This window comes from Malus domestica, chromosome 05, assembly GCF_042453785.1.
Source record: "Malus domestica chromosome 05, GDT2T_hap1".
Taxonomy (NCBI): Eukaryota; Viridiplantae; Streptophyta; class Magnoliopsida; order Rosales; family Rosaceae; genus Malus; species Malus domestica.
The window spans coordinates 35673708-35688593 of record NC_091665.1 but is presented as its reverse complement, the minus strand read 5'-3'; the positions used below and the strand labels follow the sequence as shown (position 1 = coordinate 35688593).

General features: G+C 37.2%; 4 protein-coding genes across 15 annotated transcripts in view; all 4 read left to right on the top strand.

The window, feature by feature from the left end:
• Nucleotides 1-2097: 2097 nt before the first annotated feature.
• On the top strand, nt 2098-5649 carry LOC139195762 (receptor-like protein EIX2). 3 transcript variants are annotated; one of them, XM_070821236.1, is made up of 2 exons: nt 2253-3520; nt 3569-5649. In XM_070821236.1, the coding sequence occupies exons 1-2, from the start codon at nt 2395-2397 to the stop codon at nt 5506-5508; spliced, it is 3066 nt and encodes a 1021-aa protein (XP_070677337.1). In that variant the 5' UTR covers nt 2253-2394; the 3' UTR covers nt 5509-5649. The 3 variants fall into 3 exon arrangements, with proteins under 3 accessions (XP_070677336.1, XP_070677337.1, XP_070677338.1); XM_070821237.1 differs by having other exon boundaries at nt 2285-2416; nt 2499-5649; XM_070821235.1 differs by having other exon boundaries at nt 2098-5649.
• Nucleotides 5650-5708: 59 nt separating this feature from the next.
• Nucleotides 5709-9308, top strand: LOC103435535 (uncharacterized). Of its 5 annotated transcripts, XM_070821246.1 has the most exons (10): nt 5727-5847; nt 5987-6068; nt 6177-6362; nt 6684-6724; nt 7229-7409; nt 7566-7598; nt 7692-7740; nt 7837-7879; nt 8731-8779; nt 9203-9308. In XM_070821246.1, exons 1-5 carry the CDS (start codon nt 5833-5835, stop codon nt 7271-7273), a joined length of 369 nt encoding a protein of 122 aa, XP_070677347.1. In that variant the 5' UTR covers nt 5727-5832; the 3' UTR covers nt 7274-7409; nt 7566-7598; nt 7692-7740; nt 7837-7879; nt 8731-8779; nt 9203-9308. The 5 variants fall into 5 exon arrangements, with proteins under 5 accessions (XP_070677350.1, XP_070677347.1, XP_070677349.1 ...); XM_070821248.1 differs by lacking the exons at nt 6684-6724; nt 8731-8779; nt 9203-9308 and having other exon boundaries at nt 6177-6254; nt 6329-6362; nt 7837-7978; XM_070821247.1 differs by lacking the exons at nt 6684-6724; nt 8731-8779; nt 9203-9308 and having other exon boundaries at nt 6177-6254; nt 6329-6362; nt 7229-7413; nt 7837-7978.
• LOC103409080 (putative cyclin-B3-1) overlaps nt 7837-14886 on the top strand; it is a 26114-nt gene continuing 19064 nt past the window's right edge. For all 3 annotated transcript variants that reach the window (XR_011580692.1, XM_070821238.1, XM_070821239.1), the window contains exon 1: nt 7837-8052. Coding sequence is in view for 2 of the 3 variants with exons in the window: in XM_070821238.1 (XP_070677339.1) it covers nt 8051-8052 (2 nt within the window). In the remaining variant the exon portion in view is untranslated. The remainder of the gene's footprint in view (nt 8053-14886) is intronic.
• Nucleotides 9343-11920, top strand: LOC139195764 (putative cyclin-B3-1). 4 transcript variants are annotated; one of them, XR_011580698.1, is made up of 8 exons: nt 9343-9484; nt 9562-9679; nt 9794-9883; nt 10008-10169; nt 10255-10308; nt 10720-10901; nt 10993-11146; nt 11474-11920. XR_011580698.1 is itself a non-coding variant. In XM_070821243.1 (8 exons), exons 2-7 carry the CDS (start codon nt 9614-9616, stop codon nt 11057-11059), a joined length of 621 nt encoding a protein of 206 aa, XP_070677344.1. In that variant the 5' UTR covers nt 9343-9484; nt 9562-9613; the 3' UTR covers nt 11060-11085; nt 11474-11920. The 4 variants fall into 4 exon arrangements, 3 of the variants coding, with proteins under 3 accessions (XP_070677344.1, XP_070677343.1, XP_070677345.1); XM_070821243.1 differs by having other exon boundaries at nt 10993-11085; XM_070821242.1 differs by having other exon boundaries at nt 10993-11920.

The window sequence follows — 14886 nt, the reverse complement described above, 5'->3', positions numbered from 1 at the left end:
ACACAAACCCTTTTTAACCTTTTACACATTCAGTGGTTATGTTTGATTTATTCAATTTAATAGTTAGAAATAAAAAATAACGTGTGACATGTGTGAGAAATGAGAATCACTTTCCCAAAAAGCTATGTAGGATAAATGCTTTCAACTATTAGAGGAAAACGTGTATAGAACCAGGGCCCGGAGGAAAACTATCTAAATCTGTTTTCATAATTTTACACCACAAGAAAAAACAGGTCCTCACTGAAGACCCTTAATTCAAAGTTTTCGCTGCACATGGATTTCTGCTACCCATCAGAACCAGGTCCCAGTTGTGTTGTCAATTGTGATAAATTTTCTGCTCCCTAACAGACGCTAGAGGAGACTTAACTATTCATAGTCTCGGCTGCACATGGATTTTCCACCAAAGATTAATTGGTGTGCCAATACTTCTTAGGCTAGCCATCTCCATCTTGCATTCAATATCGTTTGGTCCTACACGGCTTCGTTAGAATTCGGAAAATGCAATAGAAAGATCTCTGTATGTCCCAATAGTGGAAAACAGATAAGAAAGCAACTAGTGTGACAATGATAATTTTCAAGTGTGTTAATAACATTTACGTTGTGTAGAAAATTTGTAAACAACGACATAACAGTCTTATCCAAGTAAAGACTACCCGCAAGTGCAGTGTAGGTGATGGACTTGGAAACTTGTTCAACCCGACGCATCTATATCCATTTTCGTTTGAACAAAATATTAAGCATATATAAAACATATCTAAATCCATTTTCGTAAGTTTATACCACAAGAAAAGAACAGTTCCTAGATGAAGACCCTTAATTCAAAGTCTCTGCTGCATATGAATTTCTATTACCCATCAGAATCAGGTCCCAGATGTGTCGACAATGGACTTGCCAGCTGAAGACCCTTAATTCAAAGTCTCTGTTTGCTTGTCTGGATTTTGTTGTCATCAATTATGATATATTTTTTGCTCTCTAACAAACGATGGTGGACACCAAAGAGTAATTGGAGTGTCAAGACTAACTATTCAAAGTCTCCATCATGCATTTGTTATCAATTGTGATATATTTTCTGCTCCCTAACAGACGCTGGAGGAGACCAACTGTTCAAAGTCTTGACTGCATATGGATTTCCCCCCAAAGACTAATTGGTGTGCCAAGACTTCAGCGGCTAGCAAACTCCATCATGCATTCGTTAAACAAGTTTACATGATTGTGTCCATGACCTGCTATCTGTGAGCTGGCCAGGGCTTTGCAAGGTGGTGTTCCACAACCCAACATATTACATGCTGTGGTTGGGACTTGGGAAGAGAAAAATTTAGCTGAAACCTGCTGTATGCAACAGTTGCGTCTGCATCTCTTCTCCGTGGGAGGAAAGGAGAGGGAAGGGGTAACGGGGGAGTGATGATAGGTGGAGAAAATAAAGTTGTTGATTGAAGATGGAGGAACAACGAGTTTGGATCAAATGCCATAACATTTTTTTTTAGGCTTATTTTTAGCTACACCTTTTGGAACTCGATTTTGATCTCACAAGTCAAAATAAAATGAATTTTGATTTTCAGAGAGTAAAGTTACTCGATTTCACACAGTAGGTCAAATATAGTTATTTAGAGATTTAAACATGGGACTTTCTTTAAAATGTGGAGGGATATCATCGTAATACTAAAGGTATAATATTTTTTTTACTTATTGTAACTACTTGCTAGGTCATAAATGATTTTGCCCAAATGCACCCTCCAGCTTATTTTTGTTCATTGATTTTTCTCTATTTTATTCTGTCCAAAATTCATGAACAAACAAAAAGTATAGATGAAGAGAAAAGGTGTGTGAAAATTATTTTTTTCAAAAATAGTTTCCTAATTTCAGAATAAAAGAAAGGAAAAGAAAAAGAAATGATAAACACAAACCCTTTTTAACCTCTTACACATTCCGTGGTTATGTTTGATTTATTCAATTTAATAGTTAGAAATAAAAAGTAACGTGTGACAAACCTTGTTGTGTGAGAATCACTTTCCGAAAAAGCCATGTAGGATAAATGTTTTCAACTATCAGAGGAAAACGTGTATAGAACCAGGTCCCGGAGGAAAACTATCTAAATCCGTTTTCATAATTTTACACCACAAGAAAAGAAGAGGTCCCAGCTGAAGACCCTTAATTCAAAGTCTCTGCTGCATATGGATTTCTGCTACCCATCAGAACCAGGTCCCAACTGTGTCGAAAACGGACTTGCCAACTTGTAAAAGGGGTTGTGAAGACCCGCCCTTTTTTCTTTTAACCATCAGACGACTTTCGTTTCAACTCCTCGACGTACATCGATAATCTAGTCCTATAAATTCTGGAATTTAGTAGCTAAACATCATCATCACCAAAGCATAGCAAAGAAAGTTGTGTGTAATAATGGAGAGCCACTACAACCTCAGTGTTGCTCACTATTTCCTTCTTTTTCTTTTGGCGTCTTCCTACATACAGACTACTACTAAACTCTGTTTCTGTTTGGCCAGTGGTGAACTTTCAAGCAGTGTGGAAACAAATTCATGCATCGACGAAGAAAGACTGGCGCTTCTCATCTTTAAACAACATCTTGTTGATCGTTCTAGCAGGCTTTCCTCTTGGGTGGGTCACGATTGCTGTCGATGGGAAGGGATTTCATGCAACAACCGCACCGGTCATGTCGTGAAGATGGACCTCCGAAATCCATATTCGAATTCCATTTTTGATGAAGAGATGGACTGGTCGACTTACGACAAGTTTAGCTTGGGAGGTAAGATAAATGCTTCTCTGTTGAGCTTGAAACACTTAAATTACCTGGACCTAAGCAGTAATCATTTTTATAGCATGCAAGTTCCTAAGTTCTTCGGGGAGCTTAAAAGTTTACAATATCTCAATCTCTCCTCTCCCCACTCTGCGTCATTTGGAGGAGAGATTCCCCCTTCTCTTGGTAACCTGTCGAGCCTCAATTTTCTTGACCTTGGGTGCAATTATAACTTAACTTCCAGAAATTTGAATTGGCTGTCTCGCCTCTCTTCTCTAAAATACCTTGATCTCGGAGAAATGGATCTTAGCACCACAGGAGTCAATTGGGCCTATGCTGTTAATATGCTTCCTTCATTAGCCGAGTTACACTTATCTTTTTGCTTTATTGAAAGCATTTCACTCTCACTGCGGAGCATTAACTCGACGTCACTTTTTAATCTTACCAACCTCATAACACTTGATCTATCCTTTAATGATTTCGGTGATCCTTTCCCAAGTGAATTTGCAAACTTCAAATCTCTGGAACACCTTGATTTATCTGATACACACTTAAAAGGTCAAATTCCTAAAGTCATTGGAAATTTGTGCAAGCTAAAGGTCTTAAGTCTTTCTTGGAACAAATTTAATGGGGGGATTGAAGAGGTTTGGAGAAGTTTCTCAAATTGTTCAAATATTGCATTAGAGTCACTAGATTTGTCTTATTGTGACCTGAGAAGCCAACTGCCGGCCTCCTTAGGAATGTTTAAAAGTTTGCAGAATCTCTACCTTCGTGGGGACGATATGCAGGATATGCGGTATATGCAGGGCTCAATTCCAGATTTCCCCGGAAACTATTTGTGGGGCTCAATTCCAGATTCCATTGGAAACTTGTCATTCTTGAAAACTTTAGACCTCTCTTATAATATGATGAACGGCTCCATTCCACAAAGTCTGGGACAACTCTCTCAGCTAGTTTCCCTTGATCTGTCTTCTAATCCTTGGGAGGGCAATCTAACGGAAGCCCATTTCATAAATCTTACCCGGTTACAATATTTTAGAGTAGGAGACATGTACCAAAACAAGTCCCTCATTTTCGACGTGGCTTATGATTGGGTTCCTCCATTCAAGCTCCACACAATTTATATCGTAAAATGTCATATAACTTCTGGTTTTGGGGTATGGCTTCAATCTCAAACTGAACTGAGAGAAATCAATCTTAGTGGTAATGGAATCTCGGATTTCTTACCAGAAGAATGGCTATTGAAGATATCTTCCCAACTCATTTACCTAGACTTGTCTTACAACCAATTTTGTGGAAACCTTCCATCCAATTTGAAATCTCCAAAATTGGAGTCGATTGATTTGAGTCATAATCAGTTGGAGGGTCCACTCCCACTTTGGTCTGCCACTAAGGTCACTAACTTTTATCTTGAAAGCAATTCCTTTTCCGGGCCAATTCCCTCCAATATTGACCAGATGATGCCCAATTTGCAAGAATTGTATCTTTCTGAGAATCATTTGAATGGCAATATTCCTCGCTCTATCTGTAACATGCAGCAGTTGTTAGCATTGTTTCTTCATGAGAATCATTTGAATGGAACTATTCCTCCTTCTGTTTACAACATGAAGCAGTTGCAAATCTTGTCTCTAAGGAGCAATCAATTTCATGGAGAATTCCATCTTGCATGGAGTGTGGGGAGCAATATGACGTATCTAGATGTTAGTCAAAACAATCTCTCGGGTAATATTCCCACATCATTGGGGGTATTAAGTTCACTACAAGTATTAAAGCTCAACAACAACAATTTTGACGGTGAAATTCCTAGTTCCCTGCAAAATTGTTCTCAATTGAAGAGTATTGATCTTGGAGACAACAAGTTATTTGGCAAAATACCAAAGTGGATAGGAGGATTAAATGTATCCATGTTGTATATGGTACGATTACGGTCCAACAATTTTAATGGACATATATCCCAGCAACTGTGCAATCTTCGACAACTTCATATCATCGACCTTAGTAACAACAGCATTTCAGGTACTATTCCCAAGTGTTTGGGTAATTTGGCTTCGCTGGTCAATGATTCACATACATCATCTGATAGTCTTTATACTTCTGGTGAGCAAGCCACACTGACACTAAAAGGAATGGAACTTGTGTACAATAATACTCTATATCTTGTAAAGAGCATTGATCTTTCATCAAATACTTTACAAGGTGAAATTCCTGAAGAAATAAGTAGCCTCATTCTATTGGGTACCTTGAACTTGTCTAGGAATCAATTGACTGGAAAGATCCCTTCCAAGATCGGAAACTTGCATTGGCTTGAAACACTTGATCTCTCACACAACCACCTTTCAGGACAGATTCCTCAAAGCTTGTCATCTTTAACCTCACTATCTCACTTGAACTTGTCTTACAACAACTTGTCTGGAAGAATTCCTTCAGGAAACCAGCTTCAAACGCTCAATGATTCGTCCATTTATATGGAAAACCCATCGCTATGCGGCGTTCCTCTCTCAACTAAGTGCCCTGGAGATGACACTTCCCCATCTAAGGATACAAAAGACATGAATGAAGGTGGAAATGATGAGTTGTGGTTCTATGTCAGCATGGTACTTGGTTTTATTGTAGGCTTTTGGGGGGTTTGCGGCTCATTGATCTTAAAGACATCATGGAGGTATGCATATTTTCAATTCTTCGACAACATCAAAGACAAGGTAGCACTAGCAATTGCATTGAAAGTGGCTCGTTTCCAAAGAATGTTTTCTTATGTTTGATAGTACTATGTATATTTGTGGTTTCCCTTGTATTTGGTTTATGGGACTTGCAACTTATGTATTGAATAAAAATAAAAAAAATGTTCCCACAAACAATTATGTATTAACTTGGAATTAATTAAAATTTCTAGTTTGTACTTATCAATTGCATAAACCAAAAAAATTAGGAAAGGGGTAGTAACGTACAATCGTGTTTATTTCATAAAACGAAAATAAAGACAGCCGATTTAACAAGACGACTCAGACCTCTGCAACGGTCGACTGTTCTTATTCCGCTCCATCTCCGAAGATCAGAATCCGAGAATAGCAAGAGATATCTCCAAAATGACGTCGTTTAAGGTACGCTTCCTCCTACAAATCTATCGACAAACTATCGTTTCCATGTAATTCTTGAAAAATCGAATTTATTCGAAAAATCAATTCAATTAGGGCTGCGTTTTGAAATTTGAACTGATTGAAATTCTCTCGGTTTTTCTAGAAATTGGATCATCGGCAGAGCACTATGACACTTGTAGAGAGAAGCAAAATGTTGGCTGCTAAGGTCGGAAAAATCCAGAAAGGTTTTCGATTCCCGGATAACTTTCTTTGATTTCTTTCTCTGGTTTTTCTTTTGGATGAAATCAGTTCTGACATCTGCGAAACCATGCTTGGTTTTTCGTAATTTTCAGCCAAAATTCGGCATAGGACAGAATCGGGTGTGGAACCGCAATTCTTGGTTCTTCTGCTGGTTTTAAGTTCTTGTGGAGGTGATTTATTAACTTCTGACATTGTTTTTCGATATTTTAAACAGTTGGTGTCTCATGTTTTAAGGTTTATACAGAAAGTGACACTGCCAAAGCTGATACCGGGATCAGGTAATTGTAGTTTCAAATTTGTGCAATTTCGTTTCGATTATCGAATGTTATGGTTTTAATCAATGTGTAAGTTGTTTTAGAACTAAAATCAACTAAGCCTTCCTTCCAGAATTTAAATCTTGGGATTTTTATTTGTATGCAAACTGTGTTAACAATTCAAATAGAATGGGAGCATTGTACAATGATGTAGCTAAATAGAGGCAAAAAAATATTAGATATTAGCTGTATCTGCCCACTTCCTGCAAGGTCTTGGCAATTAACTAGATTTTTCCGGGGAATTATATCTGTGTGCTGCTTTTAATTTCCGGAGTGGTGCAACAGTTAACAAAGTATCGGCTGTGGAGAATACAGCTTCTTTAAAGGTAACTAACGACCTCCTTATTCTGCTGCTTGTTTTGAGGTGGATTAGGATGGAGTGTTATTTTCCTTCCTGGTAAGAATGTTAAATCCTAGCATGCTTTTTCCTTGTAACTCTCTTATTTACATGATTGCGTAGTACGTTGTTCTACTGACTTCAGTAGATATCTCTCTGTAATCTGAAAATGAACAAAAGAGCCCTCATATGAGTGGTTCAAAGATCTTATAGTTACTTACAGCCTTTAAGCAGGGTACTTCAAGTTAGTTTTCATATAGTGCTACCCCCAAACTGGACAAAAGCTGCAAAACTTAAAAAGTTTTCTTCCTGTCCATGTTTTGCTTTTTGAAGGTCAACTAAGTTTTTGTTTTCCACTGTTCCGTTGTATGTTTGACAACGCAGAGACAGGGTTTTGTCTTTCTTGACAAGCTTAGCGAGTATCAACGCCAATCATTTCACATATTGTTGTTCTTCCAATTGTAAGAATTGTTTTTTGTCTCACTTCAATCAGGGAAAAGGGCGGGAAAGCTTTAATACTTCAGAAATGCTGGGATAGTTTCCCGGATGCAATTGTACCATTTGAAATTTTTTTTATTACGGATAAACTGTAGCTATTAAAGAGTTGAAGGCACCTTCAGAGAATCAAAGGACCAAGGCTATGGGTCTAAACCGCGAATCTATTGTTACAGATGGCAGGTCTGAGCCACCTTTGTTTTCCCTCTTTATAAGAAATTAGAAATTGTGCCGCAATTTGTTTGTTGTGCCTTTGAAATATTCTAATCTGGCTCATGTGCTTATGAAACTAAACATATAAAGACCCTTGATTAAACTTATAACTTTTTTTTCAGGAGGACTTCAAATTCTTCACTTAAGCTGATAAGGTATCTGACCTGCAGACATGTTTGTTTATTTACTGTGGATAAGATCTGTATCTGTTATTGATGTATTTTCTATTTCCTCTCTCCATTTTAAAGGAAATCATTGTCGGTGCTAAAGGTCCCAGAGGAAGCAAGTATTCCGAAGGTTGATGTCATGCATTCTAATAATATTCCTCGGTTCAGTTTAACAGGAGTAGGATTTCAAGTTGGACATTTATATTTTTTGCTTTCCTGCTTGTAGGAAAATGCTGGTAGAAATTCTGAAAGAAAAAGAGGGTATTATGGTAAGATGCCTTGAATATTTAAGATTTGACAAGTGGGTGGCACATGATGTCTGACCAAATGGCATTTTGGAATACAATTAAGGCTACGGTTGGCAAGAAAGTAGTATCTAGAGTAATGATACCACGAGGAGCCATCTGTTGAGGAATCGAGTGAGTGATATCTTTGTGATTATGTGAGTGACAGTGATCCATACTACTAGTTTTCTATCCCGCTTAAAGCCAGTTAAAAGGTTTTGCTGATACTGGTGCATATTCCGTTAAACCTCATTTTGCTTCTGAATGAATGAAATGGAAGCATCTTTCTTGCATTTTATGGATAGGATTGTTTGTTCTCACTTCAGGCATGACTAATACGTCAATTTCAGAACTCAAAGCAAATAACAGCAGATGCAGAAGTAAAACTATAAGGGAGTACAACAAAGAACATGTATTCTGCAGTTCACCCCCAATTTTATGAATCTTGTGGCTCCTCCCAGTTATTTTTAGATCTTTCTAATATTGTCCTGGAAAAGGAAAATTTATCAATTTTCTTGCCCCCTGGTATCTAAGAATTGATATTATAATGCTACATGCGAATACAATTTCTGGTCTTGAAAGTTACAGCATATAGATTTCGAATGGCTGCATTGGAGAGTTTGGTTTTTGGTTTAGTCACATTGTTTTTTACTCTTGATGGGCTTCTGTATTCATTTTATTCTTCTTTACTACTATAGTTTGAATTACTACATTCATTAACTTTCTAATTCATTGAATGTCTCTTATGTTGAATGATCATTTAAGCTTTTATGTCTTAACTAAACACGGTTGAGATTCCTATCTGTTAATAGTTTGCATGTGATTTGAGATTGCAGGGGTCAGCGTAATTCAAATGTCTGTGTATTGCCAAGAAATTCTGTCAGGGTAAGTCTAATCAGAAATAGAACTCATGTCCCTCCTCCTCCTCAAATGGGAAAAAAGAATTAATGTGTCGTTTTGTTTGACCAGTTCTGAAATGTAGTTGCTCAATTTTGTCTACTTCAGACAGTAAAACAATTTCATTTGTGTCGCCATATTTTACTTTCAGTACTTCAATCATCTGTCAGTTTTTTTAAAGTCATTTGGTCCTGAAATCTGTTGACTTGTGTTATTGCTTAACATGGCAACCATTTTGGCACCAACTTGAAGCTTTACGGCAGTGCATTCAATTTAGTACTTCGCCTGAGTGATTGCTTTACATTACTATGAGATTACTGCATCATCCTGACTTTGTTTCTTGGCATGTTAGATCTTTATGAAATAGATGTTCGTTCTATTTATCTTCCCTTTAATTTTATTATGATCCAGCCAACATTGTCCACACTGAAGGCTCGTGAGTCGCAAAGGACTTTGAAATCCAAGGGTGCATCAGGTCCAAACAAATTAGTTTCTGCTACTGCAACTTCATCCAAAACTGAAAAAGTGGCTACTTCTTCTCTTCCTGAGAACGTTAAGCATGAAAAGCATGAAGCCACTCAGGGAGAGCTCCCATCTGAAGCCAGCTGCAGCCAGAGTGCTTCAACTATCATTTCCAGAAGAAAATCAAATAGGAGGAGATCTTACACATCTCTATTGATGACTGGATCAAAGGTTGGGGGCTTACCGTGTTCTATTGATGCCTTTATTCCTTACTTATGAACTACATTCACACTTGGCCCCATTTGCAGTTACTAGAGGGCCATGTTGAAGCTTTGAAGGTGGAATAGCTGCCAAGTATTGATGACGACTGCAATCAACCGGAAGTTTCCGATTATGTTGATGAGATCTATCAGTATTACTTCTGAGGTAATGGTTATGATGTCTCTATACCACTGTTTTCATCTTAGTCTGGTAAGATAGTAGGTTTTGTGTAGTTCTAATTCTGACTTGTTGGCTTTGTTAAATTGTCTTTAACTGCAGGCACAGAATCAACCTCCAGAAAATTTCATGTCGATTCAGGCAGACATTGCTCCTCATATGCGAGGCATATTGGTCAACTGGTTAATTGAAGTACCGATTTAACCTTTTGATGAACTATGCTGTTTTTGTATTCGTTTTTGTCTTGCCTTGTTCAATTTTACATTTCATGATGTTTAATAGTGGCTATCCCCTTGATTTGTTCATCTGGAAACAGGTACACTACAAATTCGAGTTAATGCAAGAAACTCTTTATCTCATGGTGACATTGCTTGATCAATATCTTTCCCAAGTCACAATTAAGAAGGATGACATGCAGTTAATTGGTCTCACTGCACTCTTGTTGGCATCAAAGTATGAGGACTTTTGGCATCCAAGGGTAAATATCAATATCTCAACTCGTATGCATTATTTTTCATGTTTTTTTTTTTTTTCTTTCTAATTCTATACAAGAAAAATTGCAGGTCAAAGATAGCATCTCAGCTGAGACATACACGAGAGCACAGGTGCTTGGAATGGTATGTATTTTTCGTAGTCAGACTCTGACTGTTTTGTTAGAATCTGGAAATATCCTTGTGCATATCTTCTGAGATGAAAAATAATACTGCAATCGATAGTCCCTTTTCACTTGTCCTAAGATAAACAGTCTTTGCTTTTTAGGAGAAAGCCTTTCTGAAAAAGCTGAAGTTTCGTCTTAATGCACCTACTCCATATGACTTCATGTTAAGATTTCTCAAGGCTGCTCAGTCAGAAACAAAGGGGTTCAGTAGTTTCTAAGGCTAACAGACATAAACTTTGATTAATGATTAACACCGTTACTAAGAAGGAAAGAGATTGACACGCCAGAGTTTAGTGGATATTAGTTCTCGATATGGATTAGATAACAGCAAAGTTGCTAACAGCCTGATACTTTGCGGACTGTTTTGCAGCTTGAACACTTGGCATTCTACCTTATCGAGTTGTGCTTAGTTGAATATGAACCGTTAAGGTTCAAGCCCTCGTTGCTGTGCGCAGCAGCAGCCCTATATGTTGCAAGGTGCACCCTGCAGATTACTCCGGCTTGGACTCCGCTGCTCTGCAAACACACTCGTTATGAAGTATCCCAAATCAGGTACTGCTTTAAAGACAAGTAAATAACTTTGTTTCATTCTCTAGTGCTTGCTTCAGAATAAATTTTAGTGATCGATGTTTGATTGTTGCAGAGACTGCAGAGATGGTCTTAATATTTCACAAAGCTGCAAGAGTGGGAAGTTTGAAGGTCACATATGAAAAGTACTCTAGCCTTGATCTCAGAGGTGTTGCAGCGATAAAACCATTGGAGACGCTTCCACTTCGATTCAGCTCAGGGCTGGTTTGGTATTGCTGTGCTTTGAAAAAAAGCTGCTGTGAGAATAAGTGGCTGTGCTGTGAGAATAAGCGGCTGTGAAATAAAGCCAGTAGAGTGTTTGGTAAACTTTTTTGTAAAAGTGCTTTTGGAAAAAAAAGCAGGATGATAGTGTGTCTTTTCATTAAAGGAGCACTGTAGCTCCGTGTGCTTTGAAAAAACTGGCTTTTTTTCAAAGCAGCAAATAGCAGCTTCAGCTTTTCCTTTGATTTTCAGCTTATTCTCACAGCAGCTTCCAAAATAAGCCCTTTTTTTTCAGTTTACCAAACACAAAAATGACCCTCAGCTTTTTTTCACAGTGGCTTTTTTTAAAATCACCTCAATCCCAAACGGGGCCTCAGACTGGTGAAGATAAGAATGTTAACAACTCAAGAGATAAAGACTCCAGCATCATCTGGTAGACATGTTTTCCCCCGCAGTTGTTGAAGCCTGTGTAGCAGGACAAAATTCTGCTTGTATTTCATATTGATCTAACACGATGAAGGGCATCGATCAAGCTTGTCGTAAAGAAGCCATATTTCGTGGCGCTTCTACTGATGGCGTCTGTCTACTCTAGGGTTTTCAAGATTGTAAAATCTTTTGTTCATTTGGTACCGCAATTCACATCAGTCTGTTGTGTTGCACGCGTTTATGTTATGATCTCTCTCACAGAAGTGTAACAACATGATGTTGTTGCTAAGAAATTATGACCTACTATTGCTGTGTGAATCTAGTTTCTTGTTAATGGTACATATTGCATTGATTAATCATTATCTCCCTTCATCCTTTGATAGATCCAAATTAGCTCTTAATTAATCTTACACGGTCTGATTTTAATGATTCGTACTTGTTTACACGGTCTGATCGTCACTGCAGGAAGACCTTGGACATATCAAAACTGATTTTCGACTCCATAACAGGTTTGTCTGCTCTGAAATGTGCACGAAATTGGCTTGTCCGAGGTGCAGTTGGCACCATTATCAGCTATCTACCAACATATAATACAAAACGTAATGCACAAGTACATATACGTTACATATTCTACCGTATAGATTAATATCACAAGTAGCTCAATCAGCTAACCAAACCATCTTGTGGAAGCAAGTAACTATCCCGATTCAAAGTCCCCCTCACTGCTCGATAAAACTCCAACCACGAAGATGAGTAGCATGGCATGCTACCACTAAATCCAACACTGATGCAGCTGGTTTGAGCTTCTGTGGAAAGTTAAACGCCAAGTTATCGACTTTATGTTCATATATTTTGCCCTTCCGGTCCAATTTATACCGCTAGGTGCCCTGAAACTGACCCTTAGCTTGCTGTTGGATGACGTTAATTTGAAAGAAAGGATTCGGTATTTTCTTTTAATTTGATGTTGAATTGGCGTTAAAGAGGTTTTTGTGCTTTATTTTTTAACAAGTTTACATGAATGTGTTCATGATCTGCCCTGTGTGAGCAACGACCAAACATGTTACACGCTGTGGTTGGGCCTTTGGATCTCTTCTCTGTGAAGAGGAAAGGAGAGTGAAGGGGACTTTGGATCAAACGCAAATGCCGTAACATTTTTATTTATACAACAACAGGAATTTGGGCTGAAGCCACATAATCTTGAGATTCAAACATGGGACTTTTTTTACAGTGTGGAGGGACATTACCGTAATACTAAATGTATAATATTTTCCTATTTAACTTACTGTGACTACTTGCTAGGTCATAAATGATTTTTGCATCTAAATTTCTTTTGTTCCTTGATTTTTCTCTATTTTATTCGGTCCAACAAAAGTATAGAAGAAGAAAAAATAGTGCGAAAATCAGTTTTTCAGAAACTATTTCCTAATTTTAGAATAAAAGCAAGGGAAAAAAAATGAAAATAATAAATACACAAGTATCTCCAATGAAAGTCCATATTTAGGTATTCCTACCACCACTTTTGAGTACTCATTTAATGACTTAAAATGGAATCTATGTGTTTCTAAAGGAATATTGCCTCCAATGGTAGAGTCCTTAAAATTTGAAGTTTTTATGATTTTATGTGATAATTTGATTAGGAGCACCTTTTTTGCTTATGTTAACATTTTTTTAAATAATTAAAAGCATTAAAATCTTCAATTAAGATTGTGAGTCCAGTTTTCCACTCAATGTGCACATTTTTTTTTTGTTTATTTTAACCATTTTTTAATTAATTAAAAACATTAAAAGCTTCAATTAAGATTGTGGGTTTCGTTTTTCACTCAAGGTTGTCCCTATACAATCCCTATATGTGAGACATACACTATGTATTCGATGAGTCCCTGTACTTTAGGGACTCACTTTCAGATCCATTGAAGATTCATTTTTGTTCCTATATTTGTTTGATACCCATTTTATACAATGGTTATCTTTATTTAGAGACTTCACTAGAGATGCTCTTATACATCCATTGATTATGTTTGATTTATTCAATTTAATGGTTAGAAATAAAAAGTAGTATGTGACAAATTAAAATTGTTGTGTAAAAGTCACTTTCCAAAAAAGCTTTGTAAGATAAGTGTTTTCAACTATCACACGAAAACGTGTATAGAAAGCCAAATTACTATGTCATAGTCGGTCACATAACCCCTTCTCTGTGATGTTGGCTTAAGGGACACTCCAAAGTCCAAACTATAGGAAACGAAATATGATAGTCCAATATTAGTTATATGACAAATTGAACGGAGTTAGGGTGAGATGACAAATTAACGATTTCGGAAAGTTGGTACGACAAATTACTTAAAATACTGCGTTATTGAACAAACATCAGAATTATGTCTCTCTACCTCTCGTCGCTACAAAACAGAGTTTCAAACAAATGTTCTCTGTTCTTGTTTTAAGTCTTTTTTTTTTTCAGTTGTTTGCTTGTTTTGTTCTTGAATGGACTTTGTTGTCGTCAATTATGATATATTTTCTACTCTCTAACAGATGCTGGAGGAGACTAACTATTCAGAGTCTCCGTTGTACATGGATTTTCCACCAAAGACTAATTAGAGTGCCAAGACTTCCGTGGCTAGCCATCTCCATCATGCATTCGTTATCATCTGCTCCTACACGGCTTCATCAGAATTCGGAAAATTCCATAGAAAAATATATGTATTTCCTATTAGTGAAAAAACAAATAAGAAGGCAACTAGTATGACAATGACTATTTTGGAGTGTTAATAATAATTCTGTTGTTTAGAAAATTGTAAAGGGATAACGACACGACAGTCATATCCAAGTAGAGTACCAGCAAGTGAGGAGTAGGCGATGGACTTGCAAACTTGTTCATACCGACACACATATCCATTTTCGTTGGCACAAAACATTTCTAAATCCGTTTTCATAATTTTACACCACAAGAAGAGAACAGTTCCTAGCTGAAGACCGTTAATTAGAAATCTTCAGGTCCCAGCTGTGTCGACAATGGATTTGCTAACTTGTAAAATGGGTTGTGAAGACCCGCCCTTTTTTCTTTTCTCCTTCAGACGACTTTCGTTTGAACTACTTCTACAATTTATAGGAAACAAAAACATCATTTCCAGCAAAGCATGGCAAAGAAAATTGTGCGTAATAATGGACAGCCACTATCATCTCAGTTAGGTTGAGATGACAAATTGAACGCAATAATGGAAACTTCCATAGAAAAATCTCTGTAATTCTCATTAGTGAAAAACAAATGAGAAAGCGACTTCTGTGACAATGACGATTTTGGAGTGTTAATAACAATTCCGTTGTTTAG

Excerpts from the sequence above, each read along its gene's own strand:
- LOC139195762 (XM_070821235.1), top strand. The coding sequence starts at position 2,395 with ATGGAGAGCCACTACAACCTCAGTGTTGCTCACTATTTCCTTCTTTTT.
- LOC103435535 (XM_070821245.1), top strand. Across the intron at positions 6,069-6,176 it reads GGTCGGAAAAATCCAGAAAG|CCAAAATTCGGCATAGGACA; the intron begins GTTTTCGATTCC and ends CGTAATTTTCAG. Across the intron at positions 6,363-6,683 it reads AAAGCTGATACCGGGATCAG|TTAACAAAGTATCGGCTGTG; the intron begins GTAATTGTAGTT and ends GTGGTGCAACAG.
- LOC139195764 (XM_070821243.1), top strand. The coding sequence starts at position 9,614 with ATGACGACTGCAATCAACCGGAAGTTTCCGATTATGTTGATGAGATCT. Across the intron at positions 9,680-9,793 it reads CTATCAGTATTACTTCTGAG|GCACAGAATCAACCTCCAGA; the intron begins GTAATGGTTATG and ends CTTTAACTGCAG. Across the intron at positions 10,902-10,992 it reads TATGAAGTATCCCAAATCAG|AGACTGCAGAGATGGTCTTA; the intron begins GTACTGCTTTAA and ends TGATTGTTGCAG.